Source organism: Bubalus kerabau, chromosome 10, assembly GCF_029407905.1.
Source record: "Bubalus kerabau isolate K-KA32 ecotype Philippines breed swamp buffalo chromosome 10, PCC_UOA_SB_1v2, whole genome shotgun sequence".
Lineage (NCBI taxonomy): Eukaryota > Metazoa > Chordata > Mammalia > Artiodactyla > Bovidae > Bubalus > Bubalus kerabau.
The window spans coordinates 106,149,708-106,177,499 of record NC_073633.1 but is presented as its reverse complement, the minus strand read 5'-3'; the positions used below and the strand labels follow the sequence as shown (position 1 = coordinate 106,177,499).

General features: G+C 49.8%; 1 protein-coding gene across 13 annotated transcripts in view; it reads left to right on the top strand.

Moving 5' to 3' along the window:
- The window catches only part of FOXN3 (forkhead box N3), a 443,834-nt gene that overhangs the window by 229,706 nt on the left and 186,336 nt on the right, over positions 1–27,792 (top strand). For all 13 annotated transcript variants that reach the window (XM_055538862.1, XM_055538871.1, XM_055538859.1 and 10 more), the window contains one exon: positions 17,738–17,874. In XM_055538862.1, coding sequence (XP_055394837.1) covers positions 17,738–17,874 — 137 coding nt within the window. The remainder of the gene's footprint in view (positions 1–17,737; positions 17,875–27,792) is intronic.

Genomic DNA, 27,792 nt, shown 5'->3' with positions numbered 1-27,792 from the left:
CATTGTGGACATTATGGGCTTCCCTGATAGCTCAGTTGGTAAAGAACCCACCTGTAATGTGGGAGTCCCCGGTTTGATTCCTGGTCGGGAAGACCCCCTGGAGCGGGGATGGGCTCCCACTCCAGCACTCCTGGGCTTCCCTGGTGGCTCAGCTGGTAAAGAATCCACCTGCAGTGCGGGAGACCTGGGTTCAATCCCTGGGTGGGGAAGATCGCCCTGGACAAGGGAGAGGCTCCCACTCCAGTATTCTGGCCTGGAGAATTCCGTGGACTGAATACTCCGTGGGGTCACAGAGAGTCGGCACAACTGAGCAATTTGCACTTGAGCACTGTAGATTCTGACACTGGGTTTGAATCATTTCAAAGCCAAATTTGAGATTTGAATTCTCAGTGATTAAAGAGCTGAGATCACTGTTATCAGCGGTTGGTGTTTCTCCCTGTTGTATCTCGTTGGCTTGTTGGAGAGCCCCACCCCTTGCCCCAAGACAGCTCATAGTTTTTCAGTTTGAAACTTTGGTTGTGTTTTATTTTCCTGTAGGTCACCCTGACCTAGTCCAGAACACCAGTGGTCTTCAGGGTGAGGTTGACTTTTAGGACTTAAATTCTTAGAAATCTTGATTTTATATTCTTGTTGTTAGAATTGGATTCATAGCACAGAGCTGTTATCTACTGTGTAAAATGATTTACCTTAGATGCAATTTTAATCTGCTGTTCTAAAGCTGGAAAGTTCCCAGCAAACGCTGTTGCCCTATTTGCAGTTCTTACGCACGGTTAGAGTGACTCTGAAACATAGTGGAGATCATTGATGAGGCGCTTGTAAAGGAATTCTGCAGAGAATATTTTTAGCAACAACATGCTTTTCTAATCCTGTAATCGAGTTTTCATGTTGGAAAGCTTGCTTCACTTTTTAAGAAGATGAATTCTGTGCTTTCAAGGTACACAGTGGAGTAAACTAGGATGAAGTCTTATAGCGTTTTCCCCTCTGCTGGACGCTGTCCCCTATGACTTGCAGAAATTGCCAGGGAATCAACATGTACATATCGTGGCAAGTAGATTCCAAGAGTGAAATTCTAGAGTGATGGGTTTGGTTTTTATTTTTGCCAGTCGCTGTCCCGGCAGGAGACAGATGGCACACTTCAGCTGAAGGAACCAAGGGGTATTTAATAACAGGCTCGTTGGCAGCAGCGGGCAGGGGTACAGGAACCCAGCAACGATGGTGTCCTACCCCCCGGGGAGTTGGGGACGGCTGGCCGCCCTGGGGAACTTTCCTCACCCTCAGGTTCAGAGGTGAAGGAGGGGAGAAAGTAGCAGAGGTCGTGGGCCCTCAGTGAGGGCGTGGCATTTGGTAGAGGGGTGCAGCTGACTTCTTGGAGAGAGCCGGGGGCGGGGGGAGCGGGGGCGGTAAATACCTGCTGTCAATCTCTGCCTCTCCTAGCCTCTCTCACAGGGGCCTCCCTGGAGGTCCGCGGCCCCGGGAGACTGACCGCACATCTTCGGATGTCAGCCTGGAGGGGCTGTGAGCAGAGGCGGCGTGGTCTGCAGGGCGGATGGAGTCTGTCCAGTGCTTTTGTGTGATCCAGAGTGAGGGGACCAGGAAGAACGCACTGGTCCCCATGGGCCCCGAGTGCCCAATGCGCGTGTGCGCTCAGCCCTGGCAGAGGCTCCCGGTGAGCGGGCGGGCCACAGTGGAGAGTCTGAGACCTATCTAAGGGTCTCTCCTGAATTTAAAATGCCTCAGCAGGCACTCCCCTGGCGGCCCTGTGATCAAGGCTGCACACTTCCTCTGCAGGGATGTAGGTTCGTCCCTGATTGGGGAACTAGCTGGCCCGTCAGCGCGCGCTGCCCCGCAGGCAGCGTGGTGGACCCAGAAGCAGCAGCAGCACCTCTGCGGAGCCCCTGACTCTTTCCCGCTCAGCTTTCAGTCTTTGTTTTCCAGCGTTTGATAATTACTTTCCCGTCCCTGGAGGATGGTGCGAAACCCCGGGAGATCCCTCCCATAGGAGAGCTTTCCTGCTCCCAGGGCTGCCTTTGGGAAAGCAAAAAGCTTCTGAACGGGACGCATCCCGCAAGCTCTTCTGGGTGCAGAGAGTCTCTCCGACCTGGGGCTCCTGGAGCCCATCACACAGATTGGCCACAGTGTGGTGGATGTTTGGAGGCGCTTCCCATCCGGGAGCTCCCGCCAGCTCTGAGCGGTCCTCAGGGATGCCGCGTTGCGGGAGGAGGTGCTCCTGATTAGGTGATCTTTTTCTTGTATTTGTTTCAGAGAACAGCTACACGGTTGAAACACCCCAAAGTACAACACTTCCTTCTCTTGTCGTAAAAAATGGGCAACAGCTCCTTAGAGATGCACTAAGTACTTATTCTGTACTTATAAGGGCATTGTTTCTGTTCCGTCACCAAGTCGTGTCTGACTCTGCGACCCCATGGACTGCAGCACACCAGGCCTCCCTGTCCATCACCATCTCCCAGAATTTCTGCAAGTTCATGTCCATTGAATCAGTGATGCCATCAAACCATCTCATCTTCTGTCGCCCTTGTCTGCCTTCAGTCTTTCCCAGCATCAGGGTCTTTTCCAGTAAGTCGGCTCTTCGCATCAGGTGGCCAAAGGACTTGACTTGTCAGAAATGTAAATCACATTCTCCCTGTGGTGTGTGGACCGCACAGGCCGTGTAGACCTTAACCGCGTAGACCTTACCCCAGAGGTTGAGTGTAGTTCTGGGCTGTGGTTATGTTGCAAATAAATCTGGTGTTGATGATCGCCAGCCAGAGGTGCTGGCGTTTAGCTTTTTCTCGCCCTCTTTGGATGCCCATCCAGCCAACGCCCTTTCTCTCCTAATTCCCTTTGAGAATCTCTCTAATGCTATGCTATGCATGCATGCTAAGTCGCTTTAGTCGTGTCCGACTCTGTGCGAACCCCATAGACGGCAGCCCACCAGGCTCTGCCATCCCTGGGATTCTCCAGGCAAGAACACTGGGGTGGGTTGCCATTTCCTCCTCCAGTGCATGAAAGTGAAAAGTGAAAGTGAAGTCGGTCAGTCGTGTCCAACTCTTAGCGACCCAATGGACTGTAGCCTACCAGGCTCCTCCGTCCATGGGATTTTCCAGGCAAGAGTGCTGGAGTGGGGTGCCATTGCCTTCTCCCTAAAGTAGTGTGCAATTTGAAGAGTCTCCTACCTGCCAGGTGAGTTCAGAGGCCTGGGACCCCTCCTGGAGGGGAGGGGATGTAAATGCTGACACACCCATGCGCAAGGCACTTGCCTTTGTGGGATGCTGTTTATCTTGGTACAGCCCATCCTGGCAGATTGTCGGACCACTCTGATGTTCCAGATTTGCAAGCATTTCCAGGAGGCTGGATTCTCTCTTGGAAGCAGTATGATTTGGTGGAAGGATGGAGGCAACTGAGAAGGCTGAGGCTGATTCTGCTTCTCCCCGGTCAGGACCTCAGGAAGCCCTAGGTTTTCGGAGCCCTTTTTTTCTTGGCCATAAACAGACCTGCTCTCCTCACATTGCTTCTTTGGGTTGTTTCAGGACACCTGAGATGCCTGATCGCCCTTTGAAATTTACTCTACAAATGAAACGGTCATGTTTTGTCTGCCGAGGGTCACGTGCCAGCAACGCAAATATAAAATCACGATAATAACAATAGTGACTTTGGACTGTTTTTCATCAGACACGAGCAATTAAAGAACATGAGTGTGTGTGTATCAGAAAGCGTTTGTAGACACACTCCCATTTAAGAATGTACGTAACTTCGTACTGTTGGTGTTCCACCCAAATTTTTCGTGATTTGACTCAGAAATGTGTGATAGGGTTTTATGGAAGCGCCTGCCTACCTACTGGCGTTGGTTCATAGACTGTGATTTGGGTAGTGACATGCACAGCTCCTGAGTCAGACTTAGGCACGTTAGTTAACTTGCCTGAACGTTCACTTCCTCATCTGTAGCGCCGTGCTACTAGGCACCTCCCAGGTTTGTTGGCAGAATTAGATGAAATAATGCACATGGATGCTAGATTGGCCCTCGGCACCTGGCCAGTTCTCGGTCACTGTTCACGGTCATGGCCATCACTGTTAGCCCTACGGTAGCTCGAGTGTGGGGGCTGGAGTCCCGAATGTCACGTTGGGCTGACATTTAGGCCAGGTGACTCAGCAAGGTCCTGAGTGAGTTAAAATTTCCTGGGTATAAACTTCCCCCGGGTAATTAAGGGCTGGCTGTTTCTCCAAATGTTAATTAATCATGTGGCTGGGCCCAAGCGCCATTGGTAGGGGCCCCGGGGCGTCCCTGGGCAGCGCACCTCGCTTCCCCACGTCTCCCCTGCCATGTGGGGAGATGGGATGCCGGCCACAGGAGTCTTGCCTGAGCCCCAGCTCAGGACCAAGGAAGCTGCGGTCAGAGAGGCCTCCTGCACTGTGAGATGAGACGCTGGCTGTCCCCCCGCTTCTCCGTCCAATGCGTTGTAATCAGGTGACACAGAACTCTTGGTGGGCTCTCTCCCGTGGTGTCTGCTTGGCTCTCATGTCGCCTGGTATGACCGTCAGTTATTGATGAGCCTTCTGAGCTTCTGGTTGACTCTCTCGAGGGCTGTGCTCTGTGTTCCTGACCTCAGGTCGCAGTGAGTTCGCAGCTGAGCTCAGAGGCATCCAGAAACAGGTGTGCTGTCCCAGGTTGCCCCCGTGGGCCTGGATGAATCTCCTAGGTCACTGTGCTTGTGGCCCCGGTGGATCCCCGTGGTGACCAGCGCTCCGTGTTGACACTGGCCTCTCCAGGTGACACGTACATGCTCTCACCAAGACGTGCAGCTTGCAGCAGAGACGTGCAGGCACGGAGGTCGGCAGCTCCACCCTGGTGTAGGACCTCCTGGGAACACAGTTTGTGAGAACGATGGGATGATGAGAATGAGACAGTAATGAGGTTAAGGCTGTCACTTGCCTCTTAAATACAGCTGATCCTTGGCTAACGGGTTTGAACTGCAAGGGTCTACTTATATGCAAGTTTTTTTTCAATAAATATGTTGGAAAAAATTTTAGAGATCTGTGACCATTTGAAAAAACTCTCAGATGAACTGTATAGCCGAGGAATATCGGGAAAACTAAGAGACATACAAAATATGTGCTAATTGTACATGTGATTGGTAATTCCTGTCAACAGTAGACGACTGTGGTTGAGATTGGGGGCAACAAGACTTATATGAGGATTTTTGACTGTGTGTGAGGGTCAGGGGTCGGTGCCCCCTGCATTGTTCAAGTGCCTTGTTCAATGGGCCTCAGGGAGACCGTGAGGCCAGGAGGGGACATTGAGACACCAGGGAGCCGTGTGATTTCGTGTGGTTCCTAGGGTCCAGGTCAGCAAGTCTTTTGGGGAACTCTGTTCACTCATGTTCTTCTTCAGCGTTAATCGCTAGACCAGGTCCTTGTCTGACTCTGTCTCTCCTCCCCTTCTGCCTCGTGCTTGATCAAACCCCTGTTCCTGTGGACTTCTGGATGAGCCAGCTCTTACCTGCAGTCGTCCTGGACGCCCTCTGCTCCCGGGCCGCACGAGCCCCGTCTGTGTCTTGATGGCGCCTGCAGTGATACCCGAGGAATCTTGAAGGCCACGTGGCCATCGTCGCGTGACCAGTGGGCCACTGCTGCGGTGACCCACTCCTGGGTCACGGGCGGTTTCGGACTTTAAGTTCGTAACTGATGCCCCCGCGCCAGCGGCTTTTGCGTTTGGGAGGCGTGTGTTAGAATTTAGAGGCACTGTAAAGGCAATTTCTCCTTCCAAGTGGGCCAAGTTGCTTATAGCAACTCACTGTGGTGAAAACCTGGACTCCCAGCCTAGGAACTGCCCCCCACCCCCAGGCCCCTTCAGGACCACCAGGAAGAGAAGGGGGCTGCAGAGGAGGAGATGGTTAGATAGCATCACTGACTCAACATGAATCTGAGCAAACTCCAGGAGGCAGGGAAGGACAGGGGAGCCTGGCGTGCTGCAGTCCACGGGGTCGCAAAGAGACACGACTCAGTGACTGAACAGCAAAGGAGAGTGGGTGTCTCATTGGTCCCAAGGCCAGCGGTCAGTCTGCACAAAGCCGGCCGACCAACGACCAGCCCAGCGTGCACTTTCTACTGAGCGGGTCTTTGCGATTGTTTTTTTAAAATAAAAGACCACAACCGTTAAGCTCCAGCCTAGTCCACAGACACCCTGTAACCGTAACTCTTACCTGGCTGGGCACATTCAACAACTTTTAGTTATGGAAATAAGGTGATCAAATTATATGTGCCTCCTCGATAAGATCATATCGGAACATTTAAAAATAGATGAGTAACTGTGGACAACCAGAAGATAAAGCGGCACTCGTGGGCCAGTTGGAATGCAACCAAGGGTGTCTCTTGTCAGACCCACGTGGGTGCTTGTCACCCTCCATAAAACGTTATTGCATTACTTGTCATTTGTAGAATTTGAATCCCTTTTTAAAAAGTAGAAGGACCAGGAAGCGCGCAGGTTCAGTCCAGAGCTGGCGCTGGCTCTCAGCCCCTCCCTTCTTCATAGCGTGTTTGTGAGAATTCTTTCCTGGGTTTTGAACTTTTAAAAGAACTGAATTTTTGTTTCTGTCAGTGTATTGAATGGTGAATTTTATCTCCCCTCCTACCAACTTTAAGTCAGTTTGCTTTTTAAATTGGAAAAAAAAAAAGGCACGAAAAAGGCAACTTAATGTATGTTCTCCCATGTAGCCTCTTTGCAATTCACTTATGCAGTTTTAACTTCAAGGTGGTAGGTGTGATGCAAGCAATTGTTATTTTAAACAAGGAATATTTCCACATTCCCAACAACCTTATCACCTATCGTCCTTCCCTGTTGTACTAATACATCAGGTGACAAATACAACCTTCTAAATTTGCGTGTCTTTGTTTCTTTAATAAAGTTATTAGCAATTAAATGGTCATGGAGAATTTGTTTACCCATAAACCCTCTCTGTGTATGTATGATGGGAGATAGAGTGGTCTGATGCTACAACATCGTTTCATTTTATTTGAATAGTTATTTTGCTCTTTGAAGTGTTACAGCATGGCTGGTATTACAGGTATGTAAGACCATCAGCTTTTTATATTTCCTGTGAGTTTTGGGAGTTTTGAAGTTTTTGTAAACTTCCGTGTGTCTGTATTCCTTCTCATCCCGCCTAGGTAATACTGTGATGTTTCAGAAGTGGAAGAAGAGTTGACCTTCATTTGCTAAAGGTCCCCAAAGGACAGATTGGTGAAATGAATTGGGAAAATCCCAAGATTTAGTTGGTTAAAAGCAGTGATTTTTAAGATGCCAATTCTTTGACTTTCAGGCTTGAGTATGTTCATGTTCCCTTTTCTTTGTGTGTGTGTGTGTGCGTGCATGCATGTTCCCTTTTCTTTGTGTGTGCGCGTGTGTGTGTGCGTGTGTGTGCGTGTTCCCTTTTCTGTGTGTGTGTGCATGTTCCCTTTTCTTTGTGGGTGTGTACGTGTTCCCTTTTCTTTATGGGGGTGTGTGTGTGTGCGCGTGTGTGTTCCCTTTTCTTTGTGTGTGTCTGTGTGTGTGTGTGTGTGTGCGCGTGTTCCCTTTTCTTTGTTAGGACTTCCCAGTGGTGTGTTTGACAGGATTTATAAGTAAGTGTGTTTTAGGTGTTTTGGTGATCATCTTATTATTGATTGTTGTTAGCTGAATGGCTGTAGACTGCCTTTGGCAGTTGGAAAACAGTCGTCTGGAGAGCACCAAAAATGACTCATTTCAGCCCACCAGCCTCCACGAGTTGATGTGCCTGAGAGTCACCCTCCCTTTGGCCTCTCCCAGCCCCCATGGGAATCAGTGATGGGCGTGGAGGTCGGCATCTGCAGTGAGTGAAGAGAGAGTCCTGAGGGGCAGGGGCTGCCGGTCACAGACTCCAGGCAACGGGTTGCCTTCTGCCATCCCACCCCACCCAGCTCCACCCGCCAGGTTTCTCCTGGAGGTGGATTGGTTTGGGGTGAATCTTGGGGTTGTTTTGGTTTTATTTAGGTGTTAATGCAAGGAAATGATTGATTCTTTGTGCATTGATTTTACACACACACACATATGCACGCACTATCTGTCCACCTTCTCCCAGAGAGATGAAGCCTTTTCCTGGTGCCTGGGAAGTTTCTTCCCCACCTGTGCCCCCTCTGCCCCCCATCTCCATGGATGTTTGGGAAAGGGTGGGGGGTTTTCAGAGACACCTGAGGAACGCTTATGAAAGAGCCTCATCAGGGAACTCAGGTGTCTGAATACTGTACATGTGATGTGTTCCTCTTGGGTTCCAGCTCCCCAGCTTTTAGACTACATCTGTAAAATAACAGCAGGATGGTTGCATGAGTGGAAGAGGTCTGTGGATCTGATACTCGGAAGCAGCCTTGTCAGCGAGTTGGAAATAGTCCATGGCTGTGAGTCAGGGGCTCTGTGTCCAGCATTCGGTGCCCCCACGCTGGGGTGGTGGTGCTGGGGCTGCCCTTCCCGCCTGCAAGAGCCCTCCCCAGAGTGGAGCAGGACTGCGGCCCCCCGGGCCAGGGTCTTGAGAGAGACTCCTGTGTGGCCCAGGTGTCTCAATTTCTTTTTCATCCTTCCTTCTACTTTTGGAAAACGAAGTGTTTGAAGAGCCAAGTGGGACATTTAAAACACTGCAAGTCATCTGGGAAATCCAAATGTGTGTTTAAAGAAAAAAAAAAGCTTTCCTCTGGAGTAATTGTGTATTTCGTTATGGGACATGACTGATGATTTATCTAGAAAAAAATGCCTCGTGATCAGCGTTGTCCTCTTTCTCTCCTCCCCTCTTTCAGGACCAGACTGGTTCTTCAGATGGTTTGCTTAATAGTTTTAAACTTTAAACCCCCTCCCTCCCCCCGAAGTCTCTAGATTATAAATTACAGAACTTTAGGACACAGGGGGCTAATAAGCCTCTTGAAGTGGAATGGTGTCACTTGTTAGGATAACTTTTCTCTGTTTCTTCCGGAATCTCCCAAACTCCCTGTGATGTCCTTTGACAAGGAGGAGAACTAAACTGATTGAGCACCTTTCTCACGCTGGCGGTGGTGTGAAGCGCGTTCCTCTGAGCCCAGGGAGACTGGGAGGGGATGGTTTTACCCCTAGTGTGAAGGTGCAGACACTGCCCGCCTCAGAGGACACGTGGTCAGCTCACACATGTCCTCAGAGGACACGTGTGACACCACAGCAGGCTGGCGGTAGAGACGGTCCGCACAGGCAGACCCCTCTGTTGCAGTTGCATCCTGGAATGCTGCCCGGGAGCCCCGGCGTTGCCTCTTGCCGCCTCACCGGTCAGAGTCTGCGAGGGGTGCGTGCCTCTCACCTTCTTGACAGTCCAGGGAGCCGGACCTTGCAAAGCCAGACCCTGTCCTGGGGCTCTGCTCAGAGAGGGACAGGAAGGCTGGGGGAGCACGGTCTCCAGGGGCTCTGGGGGCTCCCGGGGCAGCCCAGGGGGGCGGGAGGGGGCGCTGAGCAGGGAACCTGGCCCAGGGCGGGTCCACGGGAGGAGCTGGCCTGACAGAGAGAGAGAGAGAGAGAGAGAGAGTGTGTGTGTATACTTGTGTGTGTGTGTGTGTGTGTATACTCCGTGTGTGTGTGTGTACTGTGTGTGTGTGTGTGTGTATACTCCGTGTGTGTGTGTACTCCGTGTGTGTGTGTGTGTGTATACTCCGTGTGTGTGTGTGTGTACTCCGTGTGTGTGTGTGTGTACTCCGTGTGTGTGTGTGTACTCCGTGTGTGTGTGTGTGTGCGTGTATACTCCGTGTGTGTGTGTGTGTACTCCGTGTGTGTGTGTGTATACTCCGTGTGTGTGTGTGTGTACTCCGTGTGTGTGTGTGTGTGTATACTCCGTGTGTGTGTGTGTACTCCGTGTGTGTGTGTGTGTGTATACTCCGTGTGTGTGTGTGTGTACTCCGTGTGTGTGTGTGTGTGTATACTCCGTGTGTGTGTGTGTGTGTGTGTACTCCGTGTGTGTGTGTGTGTACTCCGTGTGTGCGTGTGTGTATACTCCGTGTGTGTGTGTGTGTACTCCGTGTGTGTGTGTGTGTACTCCGTGTGTGTGTGTGTGTGTACTCCGTGTGTGTGTGTGTGTGTACTCCGTGTGTGTGTGTGTGTATACTCCGTGTGTGTGTGTGTATACTCCGTGTGTGTGTGTGTGTACGTGTGTGTACCCCGTTGGCCGGCCCGTGCAGTCTCTTATAGTTGTGTTGTGTATTTCTTTTCACAAACGCCTGCTGAGCTCCTTCCCCACGACGCGAGTTGTCGCAGCGCTGGAGGCACAGAAGCGGCCGAGCTGGGCGGGGCCGGTGCCCGTGGCCCGCAGCTGTGCGTTGTTGTCTTTTTCTGGAGGTTCTGCATCCTAGAAAAAACGGACCCTGCCTTGTATCCTGCTTCCAGGGGTTGTTAAATTGCTTGTTTCAAAATGAGGCACTAGGGACCTCCATTCCTTCGGGCCACAGACTTTGGAGTGGGCACGTGACCCACCGAAGTCTGGGTCTGAGCCTCTGGTCTGGTGCTGAGCAGGGGTTTGGTGGGAGTGGGGGACACGGGGCTCTGGGGGCATCAGCGCCTGCCCCCCTCGTCTCCCCTCCTCGTCTCTCCCCGAGGAGCCTGGCAGGACCCAGGTCGGGAGGAGGAGCCCAAAGGCAGGACCCATGGGGGGTGGCCCGTGGGAGGGTGACCCATGGGGAGTGGCCGCGTGGGGGGTGGCGCCCATGGGGGCTGGCCCGTGGGGGGGTGACCCGTGAGGGGTGGCGCCCGTGGGGGGTGGCACCCGTGGGGGCTGCACAGGGCCCGGCGGGTGAGCTCGTCATCCGCACTGAGCACATCCGACCGTTTCTAGGAGAGGACTTCACGTTTGTCTCCTGGACCCGGGGAAACATTCAGAGTGTTGGGCAGAAAGGCCACTTGATGGAAAGTGTCAGCATCAGGCGCCCCACCTGTAAAGCTCCAAGGGTCTTCAGGGCCGACCGTGTGGACCCTGTCAGTTTCGGTTTCCAGCTGAGCCCCCAGACCCAGAGAACGGAGGGGCGGCCAGCGCCCCCACCCCCACCTTCCCTGTCCAAGGCCAGCTGCTCCTGCTCATGGCAGCTCTGCTCCACCCAGCTTCACTCCCTTAATCAGCTCCTCTGCCCCCAGGGCGGCATGCGGGGCAGGCCTCTCCCCCCAGGAGATGGCAGGGTTAAGCTCTCAAGGGCAGGGGCCTCTCCTGGGCAGCACCAGGCTGCCACTAGGCCTGGCACCCAGGGGCACCGGTGCGCAAAGAAGCGACTCGAGACTCAGCAGTGCGGGCCTTCCTCAAGGTCTCACATCCCTCCCGTGTCACCCCAGTGCCCAGGTTTCTGCTTTGTTCTATTCTGAGCCTTTCACTTCACCTCTGCTATCAGACAGTGGAAAACACCATATGTGGTCCGCCCCCGCTTTGGATGCAATTTGCATTGTTTCACAATTTGGCAAGTGCTCCTCCGCCAGGGCAGGGCCTGCTGTCAGGCCTGGTGTCAGGGAGTGCTGGCCATTTAATATTTTACCATCGTGATAGGAGAGAGGCTTTATTGAGCTTTTATTGTGTACCTGCACAGGATTATCTCCTTTAATCCTTGCAACAGCCCTGTGAAGCGGTGTAATTACAGCCTTTCCATTTTATAGATGAGGAAACTGAAGCTCAGAGCAGTTAAGTCATTTGCCCAGGGCCACACAGCTGGCAAACCCAGCACAGGGCTTGCTCTCGTCTCCCTGATTCCAGTGTCTGTGCCACCGGGGTTATGCGTAGCTCAACAACACGTCCCTCTCACGCATGGTAGGCTCACCTGCTGCAGTGAGTGTCCAGACTGCCTCCCGTCCCTCCCTGGATCGTGGATGGTAACCCCCCCCCCCCACCCAATCCCCCAGAACGTGGCCCAACTCTCTTAGCCTGGGAAGACCTCCCTTCCTGGCTTTAGGTCCCTAAAATTATAGGAGCTTCTGAGTCTGACCCTTGGGTTCAAGGGCAGGAGCTGCAGGGACGCAGCAGCCACCCGTGGCCTGTGCTTCTGTGAATTAAATGTCCCAGAAGCACAGCCATGCCTGTGGCCGTTGTCGTCCCACAGTGGCGGAGGTGAGCAGTTGCGACAGAGACTGCCTGCCTACGAAGACTAAAATATTTATTTTGATCCTTTAAGAAAATGTTTACCAGTGCCAGCCACAGAGGAACCCGTTGATGGGAAACCTCTAAAGCCAGACTGCCTCTAGCCCCCCTTTCTGTGTCCGATCTGCCTTTGCTAAGGTCGGGGTCAGTTCGGTGACAGCGGAAGGAAGAGAGTGGCGTGTGTCCTCAGTCGGCAGCCCTTCACCCATGGACGTCTCAGAGGCTCTGTTCACACGGGTCCTCTCCCCACCCGTCTCCCCAGCCCCAGCCCCATCCCGGTCTCTGACCTACTTACTCGAATCAAGCCTTTATTTGTCTCTCTTCTTCACCTGCCATGTCTCATCCATCACCAGGTCGTGCCGCTTCTCCCGAGGACTCCCCGAAGCCGCCCTCCCTTCCTCCCCCGTCACTGCTGCCCCCTGGTCCCCTCGGGCCGGGCCGAGCCGTTGGGCCTTCCCCGCCCATTCCCGGGCCCCTCCACTTCCTTCTGTTCTTCACACACGGCACGGGCGGGTCTCCCAAGCCGCCGCCCTCTGCCCCCTCACAGCGGGCGTCATGGTCTGTCATGCTCTTCCTTGGGTACCTCTCAACTTCCTGTCTTCTGCCCCCTCCAGGATCCCCGCTTCAGGAGAGCAATGGCCTCTCTGTGTTGTCTTTGGTAATGTACCCCATGGTTCCTGGCACGCAGTGGGTACCATACGGGTGAGGGAGCAGAGGGCAGTGGGCAGTGCGGCCAACAGCCACGGAATTGGCATCTCAGAAGCATCCAGAGGGGTGTTTGGGCCCGACCTGTGCACACTAATGTATTTAAAATGGGTAACCAGCAAGGACCCACTGAATAGTGCAGGGAACTCTGCTGCCTGTCACGTAACCATCAAACTGAGAAAAGCATCTGACAAAGGCGCATGCGGAGCACAGCACTGTACATCAGCCGTGCTCCAGTATAAAACTGAAAGTTTACAGAAGGGGACTTGTTCAGATTCACCACCCACGGGCATGCAACGCCCCTGTGGGTCTTGCCTCTTTGGCCCCATCCCCAGCATGGCCCCTCCCTCGTGTGGGTACCACATGTGGGGAGTCCTCCAGTACTGCCGGAGGAGGGCTTTCTCCCTCAGAAGTGATGCGGAAGAAAACGGAAACCCTCCTTCTAGAACAATGTTCCCCACCCGCTTTGGACCCAGAGCCCAGTAAGTGTGCGTGCTGAGTTGCTTCCATCGTGTCCGACTCTTTGCGACCCCATGGACTGTAGCCCGCCAGGCTCCTCTGTCCATTCTCCAGGCAAGAACACTGCAGTAGGCTGCCACGCCCTCCTCCAGGGCATCTCCCGACCCAGGGGTCGAGCCCGCACCTGGATTGGCAGGCGGTTTCCCTACTGCTAGTGCCACCTGGGAAGCCCGATTAATGTAACCGCATGCCCCATTAACGCAGCGGGGCCCACGGTTTGTAAACCGTGTTTAAAGTGTGGTCCTTACCTCACTGACGCACAGCCCAGTGAAGTTGGGCCGGCTGACCCTTGCGGGTCTGCTGAGCTGCGGGACTCGGGGGAGACTCATGGGCTGCCGGGGGCGGTGCTGGGCCCTGACCTCTCAGGGAAGAACAGGTCATTTCTTGAAGTCAGGTTGAAGATTTAATTGATGTTTTTCTTCTCTCTCTCTTTTGTTTCTAACCTTTCTCACTAGTCAGTTCTTTCTGCAATATAGGTTCTCCTGGTCTACTGTTATGTACTGATGTTTTTATTGCTAACAAGGGATTGTCTGTTAATTCTCCAGGTGCTTTTTAATTAAATCAATTTGGCTTCTTCCATATGTTTTTACTCCTTTTTTCCTTTACTCTGCACATTAGTTTTCTCAAACCACGTGTGTGCGTGTTTGTGTGCATAAGAAAGCTCTTCCTTGACAGACTTTTTTTTGTCTTAAATATATATTTTATATGAAATATATATCATATATATAAATGTTTTTTATATATTTATATTTACATTATATTTATATAAATATCAATATAAATATGTTGCTGCTACTGTGCTCAATTGTATCCAACTCTGTGCGACCCCATGGGCTGTAGCCCGCCAGGCTCCTCTGTCCATGGAATTCTCCAGACAGGAATCCTGGAGTGGGTCGCCGTTTCCTACTCTAGGGGATCTTCCCTATCCAGGGATTGAGCCCACGTCTCTTGCATCTGCAGCACTGGCAGGCAGATTCTTTACCGCTGTAAATATAAATATATTTATAAATACATACAAATATTTTTAAGGATGTAAATGGATCTATGAATAGAGATCTTTCTTCCCTTATTGTTTTGAATTCCTTAACATTTAATGGTGCACCTTCCTCTGTTACGATAAAAAAAAAATCCATATTCTTAAGATGAGATGCATATAATTCTAAAAACTCTGATCCTCAAACTTATTACACAACTCTAATCAAATTACATCCTTTTCTCTCCTGTGAGGGGCATTAAATGTAATTTTTCCTGGCTGAAAAAACTTGAGCATTCTCTGCTCTGCATATTTCCATGTTAAAAGTTTTCAAGTCAACCTTTTTACTATTCTGAGCTGTTACATGAGACCAAGGAGAATGCTTGCAAATCAGACGCGGGGCCAGTCTCCCCCGGCTCCCGCCAAGCTCTGCCTGCGGCTCCCTCTCCGGTGGAAAAGCACTGGAGGGGTTCGAGGGATCCTCGGCCTCCCCGTGGGTGTGTCCTGAAGATGCTTTTTAGGCTTATTTCTTTCCTTTCTGAGAATTCTGCGTATAAGATATTGAAATTAGCATCTGGTCTGTGGAAACCTATCCCCGTTCCCAGCCGCGCTCACTGTAAAAGGCGGAACTGATCAAGGTAGGAACTGTGATGGCCCAGGAGCAGGCCTGCAGCGAACAGATGCTGTGACCACGTGCTGACCAAGCTTGGAGGTAATAAACCTTAGCCTGATGACCATCGTGCAGAGACCCGGGCAAACGGAGGCTTCTGGTCGGGGGTCAGACTGGCCTCCAGAGCAGAGACAAGTAACAAGGAGTGAGGGGTGATGAAATGAAGGAGGTCTTAGAATGTGGGAACGCTCTCCAGAGGGCCCTTTCTGAGCCCGTGCAAAGGTGTGGGGCAGACTGCTGCCTGATCTCACGGGCCGGGCCGTTTACTGTGGCCCCGTCTGCTGCCCGCGTTGGACCGTGGTTCTTCTTTCATCTTGGGAAAATCGCATACGGAAAGCATTGTCTGGCCGGCTTCACCTCTGTGCTTCTGTTCAAAAAGAATTGTCCTTGACCTCTTCCACCGTTGACGAGTGCCTTTACCTTCTCCGCTGTTCTGGTCCTGTCTGCCCTCCTAGGCCCCACAGCAGTCTCTGGGGGAGGGGGCAGGCTTTATTTTGCCGGTGAGGAAGCCAGGACTTTCTCCGGGGCCCTTATTTGCCCAAGGCCACACAGGAAGCTCCTGGCCTTAGGACTGTGTTCTTACTAAAGCTCCTCCGGCCTCTGGTACCTGGATGGCTTACCTTGTGGACCGCCTCTCCCACCCCAGTCCTGTGGTGTTTTTCCCTTTTTCTTTTGATAAATGATGGTTTAGTATAATCCACAAGACACTAAGGGTCAGGAGAAACTGCATTCTTGGCTTACTGTTATTTCCCTTCATTTCTTTGTCATATTTCTATTCCCTGTAAAATTAAACGGCTCCACCCTGAAAACCACCTTGATGAAAACAAAAGCTCCCATGTGGTTCCCAGAACCGAGATAATCTCCCTGCAGAAGTATCTGGGTTGCACATGGGCCCTGGCCCTCCAGCCAGCTTTCCGGGGCCTTGTCTTCAAGGGGGTCAGAAAGGCAGTTCCACGCTGCACAGCTTGTTTTCCAAGGACAGGACAGAAGGGCCAGGTCTGGTCTTTTGGTGACCTGCCTGCTTTACCCGGGAAGTGTCATTTCTCAGAAGTGAACTCTTCTGGGCTTGAAAATGTGTGCGGGAGAGGGACAGGCCACGTAAGGACACTGAATTTTCCAAAGTTGAAATCATTCATGTCTTTAAACATCACTGAATTTTCCAACGTTGAAATCATTCATGTCTTTAAACATCCGACTGATTAAACTGGGGCCTTTGGTGTTTAGCGCAGGCAGGTTGGCCCGACTGGGACTGTGTTTGGGGGGTCAGGCCTGCAACTGTGGTGGGGTGATCGGAGGCTTCAGCCCCGACCTTGGCTTTGAGCAGCTCCCTGTGCTCAGCACGCTGTGCTGTTGAGCTCAAAGAACTTGAATGGGTTCTGTGAATATGTTGGTAAGTAAACTATTTGGTCGACTGATGACTGAACACATTTTTAAAAGATCTTTAAAGATTTTGGGAATAACTTATTTTAGTTCTCCTTCTAAGGGATTTTCTTGGGCTTTTTTTTTCTCCTGCCTAATAGCTAAACGATTTTCTTGTTTGCTTTCTACATCTTTCTGTAGTACAATAGTTGTGGAAATTAGAGGGTCCGTTGGCTGGAACCGTGGGGCGGGTGTGGGTTTATATAATTTGACTTCTTTTCTCTCCAAATCAGTAAACATTTACACATGACCTTATCAAACAGCTTGGGTACCTTTGGTCACTTGAAAGGGGAGCAGCCAGTTCCAGCAGGGAACAGAGGCAGGGCTTCCGTGTGCTTTGTAAGATGCTGGCTCAGAACGCAAGCCTCCGACTGAGAGTGGGCCTCAGACTAAGTCCTTCGCTTTCCGTGGAACCAGTTGAGAAGATTTGCGTTTTTATAAAGTTTTTGACTTCTGAAGATTGAGGTCTGGATCCAGAATTGAGGAATCCAAAGAAACAAATACTGGATTCTGGCTAAAGACTGACCACTGCTGCCTGAGGTCTTTTTGTCTCCTGGGGACGGTCATTACAGAATTCCATCTGAAGCTTAAACGTCATTTCTTTTGTAAGCAGGAAGAAAACAAGTGGATTACTTTTCTGTTTTTGTAAAGTGGCACCAATGTAATATGGTTTGAAAACCTAGCTCTCGGGTTTTCAGAGCGGAAATGGAGTTTTGAGGGTGTTTCTGCCCTCTGTTTTTCTCTCAACCCTTGATAGCTGACAAATTTGAAACTCGCTTTTTTAAAGAGAATACATGTTTTTCAAAGTTGACACTGAAAAATAATAAGGTTACTGAGGGTTTTGGTATGTAGGATATGAAAATGACAATATTGTTGTAGCAACCTCACCTGGAAATAACATATTCATTTTGTCAAACTTAATGTGAGTACACGGAAGCGCACCGTGTGGTGTTTAAAGGTTGGGAGTGCTGTAGCTAAGGTTGGCAGACAGTTAACAAAGAAGTAAGAGACTTTAAAAAAAGTAAGGTACTCTGATGCGGGCTGTACATCTACTTGTGCTGTGCTTAGTCGCCCAGGCGTGTCCGACTCTGCAGCCCCGTGGACTGCAGCCCGCCAGACTCCTCTGTCCATGGGATTCTCCAGGCAAGAATACTGGAGTGAGCTGCCATGCCCTCCTCCAGGGATCTTCCCAACCCAGGGATCGAACCCAGGTTTCCCGCAGTGCAAGCGGATTCATTACCGTCTGAGCCCCCAGGGACGCCCACATCTACTTACCGCACAATAGTTGCTGTCTCTGTATTAATAACTTTTTTATTTTGACTTTCTTTGCAGAGTATCGGGAAAGGGTCATTGTGGTGCATAGACCCAGAGTATAGACAAAATCTAATTCAGGCTTTGAAAAAGACACCTTACCACCCACACTCGAATGTGTTCAATACACCTCCCGCCTCTCCTCAGGCATATCAAAGGTAAGCCGTTCAGACTTTTCTTTTTTTCAAGATCCTTTGTTTGTTTTGTGTTTTGGTCTACTGAAGTTGTATTATTTTGGCAGAGACAGGCACTGAAACTAATAGGCTCTGTGACTTTAAGAATAACTAGAAAATGAGAAAGAAGTGAAGTATTCTTGGAGGCATTACCCGTTGCTGTCTTTTCTGCAAACCTTACCGTGTCTGCTGCTTGGGAGGAACGCGTCTCCTGGAAGGCCCCGTGGTGGGTGGAATAACGTCTCCCTGGGTAGAGACGTTTGCGCAGGAAAGTTGACCGCCTCAGCATCTGAGCACGGGGTGGTTTATAGGGGTGGGCGTCCAGGAATGAGCTGGGTGAGCGGCCTCTGCCTCCCTGTCCGCTGAGGGAGAGTGTCTGCAGGTGTTGGAGGGAAGGGCGCCTTGAGTTGTTGCCATTCCCCGTCTCCATGTGGACGGTGCTCCGGGGCGATGGCTTTGTTTTGGTTCCGTGGTGTTTGCCTCTTCTGGGAAAACAGCAAAGGGCTGTAGAGACTTGGATTGCTCCTCGCATGCCCCTTTGTTTTCAGACACTGAGGTTACGGTGCCGTTTTTACAGAGAGAGAATAGGAGGGGAGGTTATGCAACCTGTCACTTAAAAAGAAATTGGTTAATGTTAGAGTCTATAAAAGTAGCCATATAACATGGAGCCAGTTTTTAAAATGGGTTTTCTCTTGCGTAGTACTTGGGTTAGACGTCTGTCCCTCAGTACCGCCGAAAAAGTGTTGTTGTTTTTTTTTCTTTAACGTGTAGAGATCTTTCCCTTGTCACCACCCAGTTAGGAGACGTGGGCCTCGGGCTCCACGTTTGTACCAGCGAGGAACGGCGTGAATTCGTACATGGCCGTGGGTTCTCAGCCAGCGTCCTTACAGACGCTTTCCCTGGACGGAGGGAGCACAAGAGTGGGCCCGTGAAACAGCCTTGATGAAGTTCTCGTGCATCCCGGTTGAGAAGCATTCCATCACAGGCCCTGGACAATCAGTCTTCAGCAAGAGACGGAGAGGAACAGCTGGGCCCTCTGAGAAGACTGCTGTATGTCTGCCTTTGCTAGGCGATTAGCGTGATGGTAGCCATGGCAACTGCAGCGTCTCCATAGGAACGCGTAGCTGAGACAGGTGCAGTTGCATCACAAGGCTGTTTGTTGCCTGGCAAAAGGACAGGCCATTAGTACTTAGATATACGCTGTTGCCTTAGAAACAAATAACCCTACATAGCAACTACAGTTGGTTTGAAAGATTTGGGGGGGAAGAAAAAAGGTTGTAGCAGCTTTTGTCTATGTTCATAAAAATCAGTGGAAGCATACTTTATTGGAAATGACAACTTGAGGTCATGTAGCTGTAGGAGATGAAATGGGATTTTCCAAACCAGCCCAGCCAACACTGTAGAAATGTCCAGAAGGGCAGAGCCATATGCTTGGTTTTTTTCCTTGTGGCCATAGGCACTCCTGAAATGGGAGGAAACTGGGATTGGAGTGGAGACTGGCCTGATATACCAAGGTCGTGGGGGAGGGGATGGCCCTCATTATTGGAATAAGTCCCAGATTCTCATTCCTTTTGTCATTCTGCTCCCCTCACCCTCCAAACCCCCACAGCAAACCCTTCGCTTTGCTCCCAGTTTGCACCTCGGAAGTATTTCATATCCTTGTGCTTCTAAGAAGTTAAGAACGTAAGTGTTATTCTCTGGGTCATATCGTGGGTTCATTTAGACTAGTATTTTGTTGCCAAATGTGACCCCAGGGGAAGCACAGTAATTATTGAATAATTTGAAGGATTATGGTAGAGCTCTAGGGGTTACAAGAGGAATGCACACTCGGGAGAGAGGCTTTACATGCTGGCCTAAGCTTAATGACTTCATTTGATTTTTTAACATAGGCGTAAAAATGCCGACCAACTAGAACTTGTGTGAAGAAGATAATTTCCAAACAAAAACATGCCAGATCCCAGTCTGTCACATCTAGTTCCTCTTCTCCCAGATGACTGAGGGGTAAAAGTTCCCATCTTTACCCATGCCAGGGCTTAGATTTCAGCTTCATGAAGGTTCCTGGCTGTGGGGTGAGAAGACACACCAGGTTCTAGCCTGCTTCTTCCCTATCTTAACTCTGTAAGAACAAGTCACTTTCTCTTTCCTGGGGACTGAGGTCCCTTCATCTGAAAGCTTAGAGCTGGCTTCGCTGTCCTCTAGTGTGGAAAGTTGTACTAAGGGTCCAAAGTGCTGCATGGTTGGACGATATCTGTACAGCTGACGGAGATGTGTTCAGTTCCGTTTTAAAGCCTTCAGGCCACTTGCGAACGTGACTTAGGGAAGAGGGACAAAGTGAGTCATTAAACAGGGGCCACGCATGATGGCCTGACACGGTGTGGCTGGGTCCTCTGTGACGCAGGGGACCTGCCCACCCCGCAGGACTGCTGTGCGGGGCACCTGGCAGCGCCTGAATTTCACGGAGCATCTGAAATGGTGATTGTATTAGATGGGCGGTTACTGCTAGGACTCGGAGGTGCGCTGGGCAAGGAGCGCTCTGAAGCAAGCAGCAGGTGGCTGGAGACTCTGCAGGGAAGAGGAGCCTCTGAAAACAGCGCCCCTAAACCTCAGCCTCGTCCAGATAGAGTGCCAAATGTTGCCGCACCGAGCCTTGTGCCTGTTTTCCAGGGCCCACTCTCGGATGCTTGTGAGAAGCATCGCCCTGACCTCTGTCTTCGTTATCAGGGTGTCGTGCCTGCCCTTCCTGTGTGCAATGTCCATGTCTCCCCTGTTTGTAAGGACGTCGGTTATCCTGGATTCGGGACCACCTTTTCAGTATGATGTAATCGTTACATCTCCGATGATTCTATTCCCAAATAGGGTCACATTTTGAGGTACTCGGAACCCCCATCATGAAACTCTTCTGTGGGGTGGGGGTTGAATACACAGTTCACCCCCTAACAGCTCTTAAGTAAGGCATCTCACTGATAAAAATATGGAAAAGCAGAAAGTTAAGGAAGTGTTCAGAAAACAAGGATGTCATAGGTCTACCTGAATTTGCCCCAGTGGCCAAAGCTGAGACAATTCGAACAACAAATAAATAGCATAGCATTGGGGTTTTAACTCCACATATAAAATCCGTATCTGTGAACCCACACTGATATAAACAAATGCTCAAATAAATAAATGAGAGTAGAGACAAATTTCCCTTATGGAAGAATTGTAAATAATTTAGATATTTGTCCGTTCAAGGCATTGGAGTTCGACTCCCTGCCTTTGGAGTGGCTGCACTTGATGACTTTCCTCCAAAGAGCAGCACATGGAAATGGTGGTGAGAACGCCTGGCAGGTGCTACCTCGGCCAGGCGATCAAAGCTGACACCGTCTGTGATGTGAAGTGGACAACCTGTACGTTTCATACAGTGTCAAGAGACTGTCGCTTCACCTTTCTCGTCCCCCTCCTCAGAGTCCGTAACTCCAGTGTAATCTGAGAAAGATACCAGACAGGGTTTTGTCCCCAAGCGGGAGGGGGTGGAGACATCCTTCAGAATACCCGATCAGCTGGCTTCAGGGTTTTGTCCCCAAGCGGGGGGTGGTGGAGACATCCTTCAGAATACCCCATCAGCTGGCTTCAGGGTTTTGTCCCCAAGCGGGAGGCAGTGGAGACATCCTTCAGAATACCCGATCAGCTGGCTTCAGGGTTTTGTCCCCAAGCGGGAGGCAGTGGAGACATCCTTCAGAATACCTGATCGGCTGGCTTCAGGGTTTTGTCCCCAAGCGGGAGGCAGTGGAGACATCCTTCAGAATACCCGATCAGCTGGCTTCAGGGCTGTCAGCCTTCGAAAACAAGGAAAGTCTGAGAAAAGCTGCTACAGGTCAGAGGAGGCCACGAAGACATGGAATCTCCGGGATAGGTTCCTGGGCTTCCCAGGGGACACAGATGGTAAAGAACCTGCCAATGCAGGAGACATAAGAGACGTGGGTTCAATCCCTGGGTCAGGAAGATCCCCTGGAGGAGGGCATGGCAACCCGCTCCAGTGTTCTTGCCTGGAGAATTCCATGAAAGAGGAACCTGGTGGGCTACAGTCCATAGAGTCACAAAGAGTTGGGCATTGCTAAGGATAGTTTCCTGGAACAGAAAAAAAGACATTAGGGTAAAACTAGTTAAATAGGAATAATGTGTGCAGTTTAGTTCAGTCACTCAGTCGTGTCCGACTCTTTGCGACCCCATGGACTGCAGCACGCCAGGCCTCCCTGTCCATCCCCAACTCCTGGAGCTTGTTTAAACTCATGTCCATTGAGTTGGTAATGCCATCCAACCTTCTCCTCCCGCCTTCAATCTTTCCCAGCATCAGGGTCTTTTCCTGAGTCAGCTCTTTGCTTCAGGTGGCCACAGTATTGGCGTTTCAGCATCAGTCCTTCCGATGAATATTCAGAACTGCTTTCCTTTAGGATGGACTGGCTGGATCTCCTTGCGGTAATAGTAACACACCAGTGTTGGTTCCTCAGCTGTAACAAATGTACCACAGTAACTTAAGGTGTTACCTTCGGGCAGACTGAGTGTGGGGTCCAAGAGAACTCTCTGTGCTGTCTCTGCAGTTTTTCTGTTAAAGAAAAAGCAGTCCCCAATGCACAGACCAGTTGAGTGGGTCAGTTTTGTGTCCACGTCCTTTTTGTCACGATGGAGAGTAGAGAGCACAGCAGTTCGCCTGACCTGTCTGGAGTAACTGTGAGCATCGCGACAAGACATCCGAGAGCTGACGGCAGGGGCTCGGCTTCTACCTCATCCTCCCCAGCGTCTCCTGAGCTGCACGAGGGGCTGCTCTGTAGGTTCTCGGAACTTTATTTCCATGAATGGTCCTCAGCTGTGCTTGGGAAGGGTCCCCGAGGCCAGGCTGCCCACGCAGATCAGCTTCCTTCCTTCCCCAGCGTTCACCAGTGTGATGTGCAGACTCTAGACCTGGGAAGAGGAGGGGAGACGGTGCATTTGGGTTTCTTGCTTCACGCTTCTTTTAGAAAGTCTTGTTTATTTTCATGATTTTGTTGCCCTGCCCCTCCTTCGCTCAAGAAACAAGGATTTCTTGTTAAAGGATATGCACGTTTTAATCCTTTTGATATAAAGATCGCCAAATTGCCTTCTGATTTTAAACTCTGTTCCAGTTTACACTCCCGCCAGCTTTTTAGGACTTTTCCCCTTTGCTAATCTTTCTCCACGTATGATGGTTAGAGAAACAGTTCCCCAGTGGGTGACCTCCATCTTATGATTTTGTTTCTTTAGAGTGCGAGGCCCTTGAACTTTACAATACTCAGTTCATGCCCTGTAAATAGCGGATGTTCCATAGCAGTGTTTATGACAACAGATTGTTTTTAGAAGTTATCTGTAGGACCTGATGTAGCATCTTCTCTGGGATAGGGGCCCATCCAAAATCAGGTTACAGGAAAAAAAAAAGTTTTAATCATCTTGCACCATAGGTGGGAACAGGTTTTACAGTGAATCAAACAGTATGGTTTGTAGAGTTTCCTGGATGATTTTTTTTTTTCCCAGAGAAAGGAAATTTAATAAAATATGCCTGATTTGAGAGCCAGAGCTACTATAGGTTTATGCTTCCTTGGTACATCCAAGGAAACCTGAGCATCTTATGTGCCCGTGGTCCACGTGACGGGCAGCCACGGCTGGGCTTTAGATAACGAAAGCCCCTGTTGAGGGGACTGCTGTTCCCCAATGCACCTTTCATTTTCTGTTTAAATATCTTCACTTTAAAAATAATGACAACATATTTTATGTTCTGTGTAAAGTGTTACAGCCTCTGTAACATGTACAGAGTTACGAAAACCTACAAGACGTTGGAAAGCTTCGCGGGTGGCTCAGTGGTACAGAATCCACCTGCAGTGCAGGAGATGCAGGAGTTGTGGGTTCCATCCCCCAGTCAGGAAGACCCCCTGGCATGAAATGGCAACCCACTCCGTGTTCTTGCCAAGAAAATCCCATGGACAGAGGAGCCTGGCAGACTCGACTTAGCTACTGAGCACGCACAGACTTTTATTTGCTGATCTAGGCCTGAAGATTTTTTTTCTGGATGACTTTAAAGTTTAGGGAATCAAAACATTTCAAGGGAGTTTCTACTGTTCTCACCTAATTTTTTTTTAAATAAAGAAAATTCTGAACATTTAAGCTTATAATTTAACTCCTTAAGTTTCCTTTTGCTTCTTCAGAACAGTTAAATGAGCCGCAGAAGATATGTTAATGGCCTCTCCAAAGATTTCGGCCTTTTGGATATTGAGGGTCTTAATGAAAATGGCTGGTTTTAGTGCTGACTCAGCAAAAAGATGATTTTTTTTTTTTTTTTTTTTTTAATGTTTTAATCCTGCCTGCTCCCTGATTCGTGTGCTTTGAGCTTATTCTTTATAATCTTTAAAAAAAAATGCCTACGTAGCAGAGTAATACTGCTAAGGATATAGACGTTGTAGAGAGCGGTCAGTGTGCGTTTGAATCAAGGGCGTCATCAGTGATTCCTCGCTGGGTCAGGAAGCCTTGGCTGGAGGAGAGGCCCGGAGATGGCAGATGGGGGATGGCCTTGGGGGGAGGCGGGGAAGGGAAGGTGTTTAGGGAACTCATCCTTTTAGACAATTAGAAGATTAGAAAATCCTTAGAATGTTAAGCTTATTAACACGCCCATGTTAATTCCCTCACTAAAATGCTGAGTTTGCACACAGCAAGGAATAGCTTGTTCATTGCTTGGAGAACATCCAGTAATTTTTTAGCGTATAAGACATCTTTCATTCCAGTTATTCGAAGTGATGTGCATTTGATTGTTGGCAGAACTGCAAAGCCACAAAGTAAACTCGGTGCTGCCTGTGTTGAAGGCGTGTGATCGTTAGATGGTTGTGGCATTGCAGCTCTTACTTCAGTCGAGCGTAAGGAGTGAAGGTGAGAGTTTAGATTAGCAGCGTCATTATTACACATTACACTCCTGATATTTACTTGTAAGCAGTGTATTTGATGGAAACCATAAATAGCTTTTTAAAAGCTCCTCATAGCCAATACACTTATTTGTGTAAGTGTAATTAAAAATGGTGAGTAGGTATTTTGAAAGCATATGCATTGAACTGTAACTGTGTGCTCAATTTTTTAAAGAATATTAAAAAAAATCAGTGTGAAGCTTCATTGTGCTAAATATGTAGGAAGGGAAAGTGAAGTCGCTCACTCGTGTCCGACTCTTTGCGACACCATAGACTGTAGCCTACCAGGCTCCTCTGTCCATGGGATTTTCCAGGCAAGAGTACTGGAGTGGATTGCCATTTCTGTGCTAAATTAATGTGGTAAAATGAACAGGGGGTTGAATGACAAGATTTTCTAATAATAGTACTTCGTTTTGTTAAAAAGTTGGAGGAGAGGGGTCATAGAAAAGACTTAAAATTATAGGAATTCACTCTTATATATAAAAAACAAAGCCCATTACAGTGTGAACTTTAAAAATCCATTAGTTAGCTGTAATTTTATTTTCGTATCAAATCATATTATCTGTGGTTGACTTCCATTCTGTTTTCTGAGTTGGTCTCAGAATATTTTTAATCTCAGCATTTTGCCTGCAGTGTGCTGTCCGTTGTATATTTCATCCTCATTCCATCCAACATGATTTTATTTAAATGGAAAATAGTCTGTTATCTTTGAGCTCTTACGCACTAGGTGTATCGCACGGATATTGTGCCCGGTCATCCAATTTCATTCTGTTTTCACACTCACTCTGAAAGTTGAATGTTTAAGCAGCCAGGCTGATTCTATCAATGTTACTCAGGTGCAGAGTGAAACTCATGGCCCAGAGAGCCAAGCTGAGCCCTTTTCATCCTCTGAACTCTGGGGGTGCCCTCCGCCCATGGTTGGTCTTCCGCCAGCAGAACTGTTTGCTGCTCTTTAAATCTACTAGTGATACATTTCTGTTGATCTAACTCCACAGATGACAGATAATAAAGAGGCTCTGTGTCTCTAATGCCTGGTCAGAAAGTTGAAGTGTTGGCTGGCTCTCTAGGAGTCTGGGGTCTCGATCAGTTTGCTTCCTGTTTATTTGCATCTTCAAACAGCCGGGGAAGACCTGGCGGATTCCTGGTCCTGCATCTGAGGCTTTGTCAGGGGAGGGAGATGAGTGCACGAGGGGCTGACCTACCTTCGCAGAGGGGGAGACATCAATCTGTGTGTTGGAAATATGAAAGAGCTGTCAAAACCACGTGAAATCAATGATGTCCACTAGGAAACAACGGACTGCAAGCTCTTTGTTTTGCAGCAGTGTAAAACCGGCAAGTTGTTCATCAGAATAGAAAATTAAAACCAACCATTGCTCCGTCTAGGACTCCCCTTTCTCCAGCTTCTGGCTATACTAAATACTCCTGGATTCTATAGACTAAAAGGGAAGAGGGTAAGGAGTAGAGGCGGAATTAGATCAGACATTGGAACCCACTGTTCATAAAAGATTTGAGGACTGTAGAAGGTGGGGAGAATTCTTGTACTGTAAGTACATTATGCTGTGAATTATGTTGGTCAGAGTAGGTAGTTTTAGGTTATGTTAATTGAAGATGAGTGTTTTATTATGTCAGTAAAAGATGAGAACAAGTGGTGTGAAGATCAGACTCCCACTTTGACTGTGGACCAGTCTTCACTGGGACATTTCTGACCAGGTGGGTGGGGGACTCCAAGATACAGAGAAGAGTGGCGAGGCTGGCGAGGGAATCCACATGTCACTGTGATGGAGCCGGGAATGTGTGATCTGGAGAAGACACCATCTGAAGGTCAGCCTGCCAGCCGTCTTCAGCTTCCCCTGTGAGGGATTTGGTTCCAATGGGTTGAAGTTACAGGAAGAAAGGTTCAGGCTCCACTAAAGAAAGATCTCCCCCACAGAACAGCATCTAACGATGCGAGACGCATACCAGGAGCTGGGTGAATGTTTGGGTAGCTGGGTGGGTGGGTGGGTGGGTGAATGTTTGGGTAGATGGGTAGCTGAGTGGGTGGTAAATGTTTGGGTAGACGGGTAGCTGAGTGGATGGGTGAGTGTTTGGGTAGCTGGGTAGCTGAGTGGGTGGGTGAGTGTTTGGGTAGATGGGTAGCTGAGTGGGTAGGTGAGTGTTTGGGTAGATGAGTAGCTGAGTGGGTGGGTGAGTGTTTGGGTAGATGGGTAGCTGAGTGGGTAGGTGAGTGTTTGGGTAGATGGGTAGCTGAGTGGGTGGGTGAGTGTTTGGGTAGATGGGTAGCTGAGTGGGTGGGTGAGTGTTTGGGTAGATGGGTAGCTGAGTGGGTGGGTGAGTGTTTGGGTAGATGGGTAGCTGAGTGGGTGGGTGAGTGTTTGGGTAGATGGGTAGCTGAGTGGGTGGTGAGTGTTTGGGTAGTGCACAAACCAGCTGCCCTAGGGGTGCTAGTCACGTTGAGATGACCAGCTGCCAGCGTCCCTCAAAAAGACGGAATTGTTGCCGGGAGAGTCACACGGTCACCCCTCCCGGCCCTCGTGGTCTGTTTCTGGGCCTGCTGAGCCACAAGCAGAGCAGAGGGATGAAATGTCTGGTGTTTATAGTTCTCTAAGCCCGCCGTGTAGGCTGGAAACAAAACACAGGAAAGACAGGCATGGCTTTGTTACTCAGAAACGAGAGGTCAGATTCTTCCTCTTGAAATTGTTAAGGCCAGATTTCAAGGCCATAACGGGACTAATTTAGTTACTCTGCACTCTGTGTCACCCAGCTCTTTGATTCCTGCCCTGTAATTACCTCTCTTGTTTTAGTGACACTTCTTTGCATTTCCTTCCGTGGGAAGAGAATTATCACTGCAATGTTTTGCCAAGCAGAAGACCATTTCCAAAAGCTGTCCATCAAATCATGCAGGCCTTCCCCTGTTTACCCCTGAGTGGAGGAGAGCCGCGCCCACCGTTTCTGTCAGTCTCTGTGGACG